The 14514-nt window shown below is 36.1% G+C and overlaps 1 protein-coding gene across 1 annotated transcript in view; it reads left to right on the top strand.

Moving 5' to 3' along the window:
• Nucleotides 1-453: 453 nt before the first annotated feature.
• Nucleotides 454-14514, top strand: part of ABCD2 (ATP binding cassette subfamily D member 2) — a 66100-nt gene continuing 52039 nt past the window's right edge. Inside the window, exons 1-3 of the mRNA XM_049625282.1 lie at nucleotides 454-1731; nucleotides 3300-3480; nucleotides 14113-14234. Coding sequence (XP_049481239.1) covers nucleotides 793-1731; nucleotides 3300-3480; nucleotides 14113-14234 — 1242 coding nt within the window. The 5' untranslated portion in view covers nucleotides 454-792. The remainder of the gene's footprint in view (nucleotides 1732-3299; nucleotides 3481-14112; nucleotides 14235-14514) is intronic.

Here is a 14514-nt window from a genome sequence, read left to right as displayed (position 1 = left end):
ATGTGGAACCACAGAAAAAAACAAAATGGGGGTTGGGGCAGCGGCACCAAAGATCATATCTAAGTATTTGATACTTTGTTTTTTCCAGTGGCCTCCATACTTGTCACTTTCTTTTCTCTCCATTTTAGATTCATTCAATACTCTTTTCAGACTCTTTATGTTGACACTCTTGTCCCTCCTCCCCCATTTCCCTCGTTCCTTCTCCCTCATCTCGTTTTACAGCTCTTGAAAAATCTCCCTTCCTTTTTGCTCTTCCCCTTGTGGTATCCACTAAAACCTTAGAGAAGAGACGTATATCCTGAAACTTCTGTGGGTTTCTAAGTGACGCTGAGCATGCTCAGTAGCAAGGGCAGGTTTTGTTGCCAGCAGCTGCCCTGATTCGACCTCTCCAAAAATAGACATTTAACTCTTTGAACTCCCGGGTAAAGATGTAATTCGTTTTGCTCTCTCCTCATTTTCAAGGTTCAAAGGGAGGCAGCGAGGATTCCAAGGTCCCACCGCTCTGCCAGCCAATGAGGAGCCTGAGAGGGAGGAGCCTGGGGCGGCTTGGTGCAGCTTGAGCTTCTGAGAGATTCATCCCCGTAGATGCAGTGGAGTCTGAGGTCTGCTGCATCTGTCACAGCAGAACAAAATTAAAACAAAAACAAAAACAAAAACAAAAACAACAGAAGAGGAGAAATGCTGCAGACTATGGAACGCTGTAGGACTTTCTGAAACATTTGCTGGGGATTCCCGCGGAGCATGATCTTTTAAAACCAATTCTTTTTGAAGCCGGTTTGGGTAACTGGGAAAATGACAAATATGCTAAATGCAGCAGCTGATCGGGTGAAATGGACCAGATCGAGTGCTGCTAAAAGGGCTGCCTGCCTGGTGGCTGCGGCATATGCTCTGAAAACACTCTATCCCGTCATTGGCAAGCGTTTAAAGCAATCTGGCCACAGGAAGAAAAAAGAAGCAGTTTACCCGGCTGCAGAGAACAGAGAAATACTGCATTGCACCGAGAACACTTGTAAAAAACCTTGTCCTGGAGTGAATGCAGATTTTTTCAAACAGCTACTAGAACTTCGTAAAATTCTCTTTCCAAAACTTGTGACCACTGAAACAGGCTGGCTCTGCCTTCACTCAGTGGCTCTAATCTCAAGAACCTTTCTATCGATCTATGTGGCTGGTCTGGATGGAAAAATCGTGAAAAGCATTGTGGAAAAGAAGCCTCGAACTTTCATCATCAAATTAATCAAATGGCTTATGATTGCCATCCCTGCCACCTTTGTTAACAGTGCAATAAGGTACCTGGAGTGCAAATTGGCTTTGGCCTTCAGAACTCGCCTGGTAGACCATGCCTATGAGACCTATTTTACAAATCAGACTTATTATAAGGTGATCAATATGGATGGGAGGCTGGCAAACCCTGACCAGTCTCTTACTGAGGATATTATGATGTTCTCCCAGTCTGTGGCTCACTTGTACTCCAATCTGACCAAGCCTATTTTAGATGTAATCTTGACCTCCTATACGCTTATCCAGACTGCTACATCCAGAGGAGCGAGCCCAATTGGGCCCACCCTATTAGCAGGACTTGTGGTATATGCCACTGCTAAAGTTTTGAAAGCTTGCTCTCCCAAATTTGGCAAATTGGTGGCTGAAGAAGCTCACAGAAAAGGCTATTTGCGGTATGTGCACTCCAGAATTATAGCCAATGTTGAAGAAATTGCCTTTTACAGAGGACATAAGGTAAGATAGAAATTAAGGTGATGGGTGAAATGTGAGACTCTTCCAGCTGCCACTGCAGTGCTAGATAGCATCTGTTGTACTGTCGATGGACCCACTTCTTTAGCGTTTTAGATTTCTATGACGTCTAAACCTGTATTGAAGTATATGCTTCCTTACCTTTCCGATTACAAGCTGTTAAAGAACTATGGAGTGCAAACTTTTCTAAAGTGTCATAAGAATACGATATCCAACAATCTGAAAAACAGCCTGCTTAGCCTCAGGTACCCAAATATGCTCAGAAGTTTCTCTAAAGCATTTTCTTAAAACTAAAATTCTAACTAGTCCTAGAGCATTAGAAGAAAATGTTTGTTTGGAAACTAAGTAAACACGTTTCCACTGGGATGGAAAATTTAGGATGGTATTCTTGTTGTTGTTGTTCTTTTGTTTTTCAAGAAGGGGAAAGAAAAACAAACCCGATGCTTTTACATGAAAGACAAGTTTGACAATTTTGCCTGCCTGGTCAATGGACTGACTTCAGTCCTAAGAATTGCAGGAGAATGTGTCTCACAAATAGTATTTGCATTACTATTGGTTACTGTTCAGTACCATATTTTGACACAAATAAAAAGAGGCAGTGAAATGAAATTTTGTCTAGCTTTCAGGGAAAAGCTAAGATTAGAGAAGAAATGAGGATGAGAAAAAGAGTTCCAGAATGTTATTTTTAAATATTAAAGATTTTCAACATGAAGCAGATCCCTAAAATAGTTAGCCTAATTACATAAGCAGGCAGTGCATTAAAGTAACTTCAGAATATTAAGTATGATGGAAATTTTTAAGGTGATGAATCTGAAATCTTAACACAAATGACTTCACAAATGAAATATTAAGGAATTCTAAAATTGAAGATGGTATTTTAATTACCAAGCAGTATTATTTAATTTTTGAAGCATCATCAATTATCAAAATACTTTTAAAGTAACAGCAACCTGAAGAAGAAAATTTAAAGCAAATTTAGGACTTTTACTTCCACTTGAAAATTGGTCTCATGCGTTATATTAATCATACTGATTGGTCATTCCTCTTGAATCATTGAACTCAGTGATGTAAATTATAGCATGTTGTAGGCTTCTTGCATTTAAGACAAAATCCAGTAAATTGAGTTAGTTCAAAAATGGAGTCTAATTACACGTATACGTGTCACATCTTTATTTTTAGGTATTTTTGGTGTGATCAAGAAAGATAAGGTTCTAACATTGCTTATTCATGTCTTACAGGATATTATTTAATCTTAACATCTTATATATATAATTTTGAAATCATAATTGTAAATCAGTTATGTGTATTTTATACTTACTATTCTATTGACTGAGTATCATGGTTTTTTAAAAATAATACAGGTGTGACCAAAATTAAAAAATAATGACTAATTCTGATAGTGATCTATATTTATTCATTGTTAGATCGTAGATAATAATATCCTAATTAAAACAAAATAATATGTACTTATCTTTTTAAAAAGTCCTCAAACGTACAGTATTTAATTTTATAGCTCATGCTGAGTTAATTCTTATCTCTGTTTGCCTCCATAGGTAGAAATGAAGCAACTCCAGAAAAGTTACAAAGCTTTAGCAGATCAAATGAACCTCATCTTATCCAAACGTTTGTGGTATATCATGATAGAGCAATTCTTGATGAAGTATGTTTGGAGCAGCAGTGGACTAATTATGGTGGCTGTACCTATTATCACTGCAACTGGCTTTGCCGATGGTGGTAATGGCATTTATGCTCCATCTCAACTATATGTTTAAGATTATTTCTCTTGAAGGTGTCACTGCTGGTTTGGTGTGAGTGAAACTGTGTATATAGTCATTGTTCTATGGTCATTTATTGGTCAGAAACAACGGCAGACTTTGCAACATCCAATAATGAGACCAGCAATATGAAAAGAAGTGTCTCAAAACACCTTTCTAGTTCTGAGATATTTCAGAGATCCCTGATGCAGTGTTTCTGGAAGTTGACCTTGAGCAATCTTAATTATTCTACCTAATACAAAATGATTCCCTAGTTTGCATTTAAATTCAAAGCAAATTAATACCTTCAAAAAGAGTATTATACAAGTTTTCCGCGTGTGTTGTAAACTTCAGTTCTGAACATCCTATGCGTTTAGTCTGTAGATATTCTATAACTGGATTAGTCCTGATTTGTGATTTGAAGAACTGGTTGACTACATGAAGGAACCAGGAATATTGTTTCAAGGAGTGTTTCAGGCCATAGAGCAAGGTCTTCTCTACTTGTAGGTAATGTAGATAATTTCCTCGGTAGCATGATTTAGTGGCATTGTGGAAGTAGGGGTTGGCAAGTTGCAGGCATCTAATTCTACTCTATCACCATCTCAATGGTTTTTGCCAACATTGTCATCCTTTGGAATAAATGAAAAATATAAGGGCAAGAAGGACAACATTAAAATGTTGTGTAATACCTAAGATGGGAGTTTGGGTTGTAATTGGCAGGGACAGGAGGGAATTAATTAAAGAAGTATCATTTTCTGCTCTTCCACTGATATAAAATATTCCCCTTCCTCTTTAGAAACCACTCGACCAAAATGGGCCTTGGTGTTGAAGGCACTAGAGAAAAGCGTGGGCTTCTAGTAAGACAACTCTTGGCTTTCCCTCTTCTTGCCTGCATCCTCTTAGTCATGTTAATTAAACATTCTAAAACTCAATTTTCTCATCTATAAAATGAAAATCAGAAGGACTACTTCAGAGAATTGTGAGACTTTAGTAAAATAATGTTTTTACAGTACAGAGCATACTCTTGATGTTCTTGATACATGGTGATAATTATTACCTAGAAAACAAAAGGCAACACTAAGAATAGTATAACAGAATATAGTGTAACAGAATAGTTACAGTTATTTTTGGTATGGAATTGAGAATCAATAGCTATTCGTTGGAAGTCGTCTAATAAAAACAAGTACAAAATTACCTTTTCTTTAATGTTTTGAAACAGTGCTTCAATGCTTTAACCAATTCTTACAAAAATATTTGTCAAATTTGGGTCATTCTTAACCTAAAATTGTTCACTTTAGTAAATTTAGATTCGTCAATTCCTTGTGATGTGTGCTATACATATACCAATAAACTCCACAACTTAACTGTCTAATAGCCAGTGCATTTAGACTGCTAGGGAAAGTGACTTTTATCTGTTTTAAAATTTTATTAAAAAAATCATTTTAATAAGTTTATATTGAAAAAGGTATTGTTAGTAATAATATTTTTAGACTTAATCCTTCTGTAATGAAATAAATTACTTTTCAAAAGAGTATTAGAGAAAAAAAAGACACTTCAAAACCTATGGTCTTAAGATTAGTTTTACTAAGAAACTTGACAAAATTATCAGATATTTGTAGTAAGTCTCTTTAAATGTAGGGGTATTTTTAAGGTTTCATATATGAGGAATATTAGAGACAACCCCAATGATGAGATAATGGTGTAGTTCTATTAGTCCTTAGAAGCATTGGTCTTATTAGAAAACCCTGGAGTATTCAACAAAGAACAGAGAAAATGCAGCTATTAGTGGGTGACAAATTAACCCTACAGAGACCAGTTGGAAGTAAACAATGTATGCAAAGAATCTAACAATCTTACTTTCATAGGTGATGTAATAAGATATTTAAAAATAGACCCTATAAATTCTAAAAAATGCCTTATTAAACTAAAGAAACAACATTAAAATTTTAAATAGAAATTATGATAATGATTACATTTATGCAAATGAACAAAGTAATTCTCAAAGCTTCTTTTCAAATTTTTTTTTAATGCTTATTTATTTTTGAGACAGAGAAAGACAGAACATGAGCAGGGGAGGGGCAGAGAGAGACAGGGAGACACAGAATCTGAAACAGGCTCCAGGCTCCAAGTTATCAGCCCAGAGCCCAATGCAGGGCTTGAACTCACAAACCATGAGATCAGGACGTGAGCTGAAGTCGGACGCTTAACCGACTGAGCCACCCAGGTGCCCCTTAAAGTTTCTTTTAAAAGAAAATTTTATACAAAGAGAAGCAATATGGCAATTAAATAGACAAAAAATGAATTCACAGATCAACATTATAAGAGTATGCTTCCACTGGGTGTTGTATGGAAACCAATTTGACAATAAACTTCATATATTGAAAAAAAAATGAAAAAAAAAGTATGCTTCAATATTTTCTGTAACTTCTAAAGTTACTGTATGATGCTTATAATGTTTATATGTATATTTTTACTAAATGTACTTGACCTACAATGATTTAACACACAAAAATATTAGCTTACCATTTTACTCAGACAAAATTATTTATCTATTTTTTTAATGTTTATTTATTTTTGATAGAGACAGAGTGCGAGTGGGGCATGGGCAGAGAGAAAGGGAGACACAGAATCTGAAGCAGGCTCCAGGCTCTGAGCTGTTAGCACAGAGCCCAACGCGCGGCTCGAACTCATGAACCATGAGTCATGACCTGGGCCGAAGTCAGATGCTTACCTGACTTAGCCACCCAGGCGCCCCTATTTATTTATTTTTTTAGATAATGACATATCTTTGAGCCCTTAGGTCTTGGAATTACATACCCTATATTCTACTCTTGTCTTTAATCTTAATTTACACTTATGCCCTGCATTGCCCTTTATGTTAGAGATGAATTAAGTACATGATACTGTATATTTTAAGACAAAAAGACATGAAAAGAAATGGGTGATTAAGAGAGGAATGGCAGGCGTGCCTAACTGTCTGTCGGTTAAGCATCTGGCTCTTGATTTCAGCTCACGTCATGATCTCAGAGTTCATGGGATCGAGCCCCAAGTTGGGCTCTGTGCTGACAGCACAGAGCCTGCTGGGGATTCTCTCTCTCCCTCTCTCTCTACCCTTCTCTCACTCACTTGTGCTCTCTCTCTCTCTCAAAATAAATAAACTTTTTATAAAAAGAGAGGAATGACAAAGAGAAAAGGAGAAAAAGTAGGATAGAGAAAAGATAGAATGAAGAAAGAAGCAGGCCACTGCTCAAATTTTCACTCTGCTGTTTAATACTTAACCATCCTTGAGAAAGTTACATAAGCTTTCTATGTCCCAGTTTTCTCATCTTAACTATAGGGATAAGAATATATATCTTACAGAATTGTTATGGAATTATATGTAAAGTATTTAATGTGCTTTGAAACAGTCCTTGGCAACAAACAGAGGGTTACTGGAACGGTTGTGGGAGGGGGGATGGGCTAAATGGGTAAGGGGAATTAAGGAATCTACTCCTGAAATCATTGTTGCACTATATGCTAACTAATTTGGATGTAAATTAAAAAAAGAAAATTAAAAGAAAAAAAAAAAGAAACAGTCCTTGGCAAATAGTAAAAGCTTAGGTGGAAGCAACTGTTAATATTTATTATATTCTTAACATGTGGGCACTGGAGTCAGATTTTCTGGGTTCAAATGCTGGCCCTTTTGCTTACTAGGTAAAGCTGTGACTACAGGAAAATCATTTAACTTTTTTGTGCTTCAATTTTCTCATTTCCAAAATGGGGGAAATTATAGCAGGGTTGTTATGAGGATTAAAACTGACATACGTAAAACTTAGAATATTCCCTGCCTCATAAGAAATGGTCAATAGATGTTTGCTGGCATGGTTCTCATAGTTAAAGGAGCAAAGCATTTGGAAATGATTAGGAAATCAGAAGTATAGGAGCATGCACAATTTTTCTTTCTTCCTTTCTTTCCTTTTTTTTTTTTTTTTTTTTTGGAGGAGAAAAGGAAAATAGTTCTGTAGTAGTTTTGTTATACCATTTACCTACAGCTTTAAGTGAAATCTTCTGGTAAGGGCAGGATTATGTTTATGTTCAAGTTCCCATTACAAAATTGCATACAGAATCATGCTATTTTCACATCAGAAGAGGAGCTTCCAAGTCATCTATTCTGGAGCCCCAGAATTGCCTACATTCACACAAATGGTTAGTGGAAGCACTAAGGATGGAAGGCACCACATAATTCCTAGTGCGCTATGTTTTCCCCCGTCACCATGTGGCCTCCATATTAGATACTGGAACTTGCTCTAGAAGCGATTTAACTTAGTTTGACACTAAGTAATCATGTGACCATATGGTTGAAAAAGAAGCACTGATATAGTTAATTATGTATATTTTCTATTTTATTTTTTAGAGGATATTACTTTTATCTGGTGTCAAAAGAGAGATTGAAATGCTATGAAGAAAATCTCGAAATTTTTTTTATTTTAACTTCCAATGTAGTTAACATACAGTGTTATATTAGTTTCATGTGTACAATATTGTGATTCAACAATTTCATACATCACCCAGGGCTCGTTATGACAAGTGCACTCCTTAATCCCCAGCACCTATTTCACCCATCCCCCCCAACCACCTCCCCTCTGGTAACCATCACTTTGTTCTCTATAGTTAAGAGTTTGTTTCATGGTTTGTCTCTCTCTCTTTTTTTTTTTTTTTTACCTTTGCTCATTTATTTAATTTCTTAAATTCACATATGAGTGAAATCATACAGTACTTGTCTTTCTCTGACTTATTTCGCTTAGCATTTTACTCTCTAGCTCCATCCATATTGTTGCAAGTGGCAGGATTTCATTCTTCTCTTATGGCTGAATAATATTCCATTGGGTGTACATACCACATCCAGTCATTAATCAATGGATACTTGGGCTGCTTCCATGATTTGGTTATTGTAAATAATGCTGCTAAACATAGGGATGCATGTATCCCTTTAAATTAGTGTTTTTGTATTGTTTGGGTAAATACCCAGGAGTACAATTACTGGATTATAGGGTAGTTCTATTTTCGGTTTTTTGAGGAACCTCCATACTGTTGTCCATTGTGACTGCGCCAGTTTGCATCCCCCCAATAGTATAAAAGGGTTCCTTTTTTCCACATCCTTGCCAACACTTGCTGTTTCTTGTGTTTGGATTTTAGCCACTCTGATGGGTACGATGTGATATCTCATTGTAGTTTGGACTTGCATTTCCTCCATGATGAGTGATTTTTGAGCATCTTTTCATATGTCTGTTGGCTACCTGGTATCATCTCAATTTTTTAATGTTATAGGCCCCTTTTCTTCTGTTCATATCAAGAACAGTTCTGGGCAAGGCCAAAGAAAGCTACTTTAGTTCTCTCCTACCAGATCTTATCACAGGCATGTAACAGGGAAGCAAGCTTCTAAGCTGCTAGCACTACAGGTAGTACCTGCCTGTTGGTGGTCTGCTAGTGTAAGGCGGCAGAGCAGAAATAGTAACTGACAGATACTGCGCTTAAGAATTGAACTAAACTCTATCATCACCTAGTAACATGGGTGATGTTTTTTATTCCTAAAAGGTACCTCCCACAAAATCATAGTTATAACTCCTGTTGTGTTAGTGTCTCATATCCTAATGTCAAATCATTGGAATATAATTTTATATCATGGGTCAATTTGGATGTAATTCATCTCCTGTTGACCAATTTATTGTAACAATAATTACCAAAACATATGAAAGACATACTTTTTTAGCTGTAATTAGCTATGCCTATTACATAGCTATAATTTTTAAAGTATAACATACATGCAGTAAAGGACCCGATCATTAGTGTACCACTCAATGAACTGTCACAAAGTTAACAAATATAAATAATTACCACTCCCAAGAAATAGAAACTTACCTACATCCCAGAATCCCCCATGCTCCTTGCTAGTTTTATTCCCATCTTCAGCCCCCTGTCCCCCTTACTCCCGTTCCCAGTATGCCCCAGTAAAGGTAATTATTCTACTGACCATTCATTAGTGTTTGCTGGGTTTGAAACTTGTATAAATAGTATCATACAGTACACATAGGAGTTCTAGTTGCTCCACATCTTTGTCGATGTTTGATGTCAGTCTTTTTCATTTTAGGCATAGTGGTAAATCACTGTGGCCTTAGTTTGCATTTCTCTGATGACTAATGAAATTAAGCAATTTTTTTTTTAACATTTATCTATTATTGAGAGACAGAGAGAGACAGAGCATGTGCAGGGGAGAGGCAGAGAGAGGAGGAGACACAGAATCCGAAGCAGGCTCCAGGCTCCAGCTGTCAGCAGAGAGCCGGAGGCAGGGCTCGAACTCACAAAACGCGAGATCATGACCTGAGCCTAAGTCAGATGCTCAACTGACTGAGCCACCCAGGCCCCAAGAGATTAAGCACTTTTTATTTGTTTATTGGCCATTTGGATAGCTTTTCTTTTTAAAACAATTTTTTAGTGTTTATTTTTGAGAGAGAGAGAGCGCGCTCATGAGTTGGGGGAGGGGCAGGGAGAAAGGGAGACACAGAATCTGAAGCAGGTTCCAGGCTCTGAGCTGCCAACACAGAGCCTGACACTGGGCTCCCAACTCATGAATAAGTTACTTTGGTTTTTTTCATTTTAATTATTATTCTTTTCTTTTCTTGTTTCTTTAATGTTTATTTTTGAGAGAGAGAGAGAAAGAGAGAGACAGAGCACAAGTAGGGGAGAGGCAGAGAAAGAGAGGGAGACACAGAATCCAAAGCAGGCTCCAGGCTCTGAGCTGTCAGCACAGAGCCCAGTGTGGGGCCCAACGCAGGGCTCGAACTCACAAACCTCGAGATCATGACCTGAGCTGAAGTCGGACACCTAACCAACTGAGCCACCCAGGCACCCCAGATAGCTTTTCTTATGAAGCGCCAATAAGTTTTTTGCTCACTTTTAAATGGACTTTTCTGTTTTTTTCTTATTGATTTGTAAAAATTCTTATGTACTCTATAATGTGACTTTTGTCAGACACACACACACACACAATCTTAAATATCTTTTCCCACTCTATTCTTACCTTTTCAGTCTCTTAATAGTGTGTAAGAGAAGTTCATTTTAACAGTTCAGTTTATCAATCATTTTTGCGTGTATGGTTAGTGGTTTTATGTCTTATTCAAGAAATATTTGCCTAATCCAAGGCCATGAAGATATTCTCCTACTTTATCTTCTAGAAAATTATTGGTTTTTCATTTCACATTGAGATCTTCAATCCAATTAGAATTGATATTTTATACAGCGTGAGGTAGGGAAAGACCATAAGGTTTTGCTGAGATTTGTCAATGTGATAAAGATAAAATTCAAGTGCAAAGAAATAAACTCAGATTATAAGTCCAAAGAAAAAAGTACGGAGGAATAACCTACTATTTTAATTCTTAAAAAATTAATAGACTTAGGGTGCCTCGGTGGCTCAGAGTCACCTGCTGAGAGTCCAATTCTTGATCTCAGCTCAGGTCTGAATCTTAGGCTCGTGAGTTGAAACCCTGCTTTGAGGTTCTGTGCTGGGCATGAAGCCTACTTAAACAAAAAATTAATAGACTTAATTTTCTTAGAGCAGTTTTAGGTGTACAGAAAAATTGAGCAGGAAGTACAAAGAGTTCCAAATAAATATCCAGTTTCCCTCACAGCTTCCCCTATTATTTACATCTTGTATTAGTGTGGTACATTTGTTACAACTGATGAACCAATATGCACACATTATTAACTGAAGTGCATAGTTTACATTAGGATTTATTCTTTGCATTGTACAGCTGTAGGGTTTTTGACAAGTGCATCATGACATAACCTTAGTTTTTAAATTTTTTCTCACCTTTGCAGTGAATAACAGATGTCACCATCTTTCAATATATACTTTTTATTAGCAGAGCTGAAAGGTTGAAGTAAAATGAGCAAATAATGTTAAATATTACATCCTTAAATGAGAAACATTTGACAAAATATTTAAACTATTTGGTGAGGAAAATAAAATGTGTTGACCTATGATACAAAATACGTGAGTGCCCTAGGTCATGAATTTATATTCTGCCACTAAGGAATTTGGCTTTTTCATAGAAGTTATGCAGTTGGCTGTTATATGCATGACAAAATACTACTGGCACTGTCCTCATAGTACCTGCCAAAAAACAACCAATAGAATAAAAGTCAAATGAAATCGGTCCACAGCTATTTGTAATTTTGTTGCTAAAAGCATGAAGAAAACCCAGTAAGCACTAATCTGCCAGAGCAACATGGAAAGTACCATGCCGTATCAAGCACAAATCCATCTGTGCTAGTGTTTTTCCTTGTTAACAGAGGCTGTTGATGAAAGCTGCTACTCAAACCCCTTTTAACCTAAATTCATAAAATTCCATAATTATTTTAGATCATCAGCCAGATTCTCTATGAGCCAAACCTATTCTTAGAACTTTAACTGATACAGCAATTCATTATTTTTGTAGCTTGCTGAGAACCCTTCTGTAATTTTTTTGTGACTATCTAAATTTTATCACATTTAAATGTGTTAAGAATATCTACATTCTGTTCCCAGTCTATTTATCCAATCACATCCTTCACTCCTCACTTCTACCAGCACTCAAAGCCTTTCTTTTTTCATTCTTCAAGGAAACTAACTTCAAGGGACTAATGGTAGTTCTGTAAAGCAGTGATTAACAGTAGGGCCAGGAGGGACCATAGTGGATTATCATAAAATGTCTCCATGGACACATGGTGATTCTGATATTCAAGTGAAATCTGTGCCTGCCACCACCCATTCTGTAACATGAGCAGGCTGTTTATCATCCAATTGGCATTGCTTGAAATTTCCCTTCTCTGTGCCATTACTTATGCTGTACTTGTGATTTCTTAATTGTACATAGTCTTCAAGGCCTCTGTCACAGTCGGCTGCTCCGTGAAACATTTCCTGTGTCTTGCAGCAAGAATTGATTTTTGCCCTCTCCAAACACCTCACACTAACTCTTGTCATAGGCTACCCTGCGTAATTTAGGAACTTGTCTTCTGTCTCCTACCAGACTGTAAGTCCCCCAAGGAAAGAGTCTGAAAATCACATTTATCCTTGCATGTCATATAATACTGTGCCTAATTTCTTAACACATCTAGTTGTTTAGTAAATATCTGCTGAGTGAATTTTACCTTATATTATGCATGGAACCCTTTCAAACTCAGCTGAGCTGTCTATGAGCAAGTAAAGGTAAAAGTATTTGGTAGTCCTAGCAGGGCACAAGTTAAATATTTGCACTGTTGTAGAAAACAAAACACAAAAAACGAAACAAACAAACGAAAAAACACTTTACACTGAGATAAAACAGAGAGAAATATATATCAAAACGGGCCTATGGCTATCTATAGCATTCTAATACTTTCATTAATTTATAGTATTTAATTTAGAACTTTGGAGATAATTTATGGGAGAACCATGTTGAAAATCCTATAGACGATGGGAAATATAAAGTAATGACTGGGGAGAATAATTTAGAAGAATAAGACTAAATTGAGTACATACGCAATAATAACCAAAGAAAGTAATCACCGCTAACACTTAGAGCACTTATTATCAGCCATGGATTTGACTAATACTTCATTTGTATCTCACCTTTAAACCTCACAACAATCCTTTGAGATACAATTGTTTAAGATAGTAGTATGAATTCCCTCATTTACACATGAGAAAATAGGCATGAAGAAGGTCATTGGCTTGTTTTATTTCTCTTACCATTTGTCATTAAGTAGTAGAGCCTGCATTCAAACCTAGTCTACCTCCTACTCTTGACCGTAATTCTGCTTTGACAGTAATTTAGGATGTTCATCCATGTATCCATTTATTCATCCATGCATTCAATACACATTGAGGTGTACTCTGTGCTGGACACTCTGCTGAGTACTGGGAATAAAGAGTCAAAAACAGTCTTGACTCTTAAGGAGCCTATAGATTATTAGAAAAGGCAGACGAGGGTTTCCAGGGAAATCTCTTCTAACGAGTTGACTTTCTTAAAGAGCTAGGCAAAAAAAGGAAGGGAAGTGTAGTAAGTATATATATTAATGGTATATATGCCATTTCAAGGAAATGATATATGCAAATACCAAAGGATAAACAGAATTTTGTATGCTTGAGGTGAATGGAATATTGTATGTTTGAAGTGCTGTAGGTACAGTTTGGGTGAAACATATAAACTAAGTCTAGATTATGAAGATCAGCTAATTTACATTTCTATTGAAGGAATCACCCTAGAAATACTTGCTTATATTCCAGTTATTACTAGTTTATTGAACAAATCACTAGCATTTTATTGCATAACTGTAAGAAGGGCTGAATGTTGAATTTGGAAAGGTTTGAAAAAATGCTAAATGAAAATAGTCTTAATTGGTAATTTAATTGCTCTAACTCTCTCCTAAAAAAATAATGAAAGGAAGCTTTAAATAAAATCAGGTACAAATACTGTATTTTCAATAATTCATTAAATTTATAGAAAATTGCTGATATTAATGAAAAATTTACACGTGGGTTTTTTAGTCACCATTTCATTTGTAAAAATGAAACAGTTACTTGAAAAAACTCAATAGTTTTGTAATTGGCTTTTAGATCTAGAAGATGGCCAAAAACAAGCTATGGTTAGTGAACGGACAGAAGCCTTTACTACTGCTCGAAATTTATTGGCCTCTGGAGCTGATGCTATCGAAAGGATTATGTCGTCATACAAAGAGGTACTTGCATATCTTGTTTTCAATTTGATTAAAATAAAATATTTGAAAATCAAGAAAGATGTAAATTATCAGATATACTTAGCATTTTGAAAGCATCTTTTCTCTACTATAAATTCCTAAAACTGTAATCAAGATAAAGGGCAGCAACTCCTAAGTGTTTTGATGCTAATAGTATTTGAGTTTTACACTCTCAATTGAAACTCCCCTTTTTCGGTGTATAGTTTTCTTTTCTTTCTTTTTTTTTTTTTAATGTTTTTTTGTTTATTTTGAGACAGAGCGA

The sequence above is a fragment of the Panthera uncia genome, chromosome B4 (genome assembly GCF_023721935.1).
Source record: "Panthera uncia isolate 11264 chromosome B4, Puncia_PCG_1.0, whole genome shotgun sequence".
NCBI lineage: Eukaryota > Metazoa > Chordata > Mammalia > Carnivora > Felidae > Panthera > Panthera uncia.
Note: the sequence above shows the minus strand (reverse complement) of the source record. Positions and strands in the feature narration are given on the sequence as shown.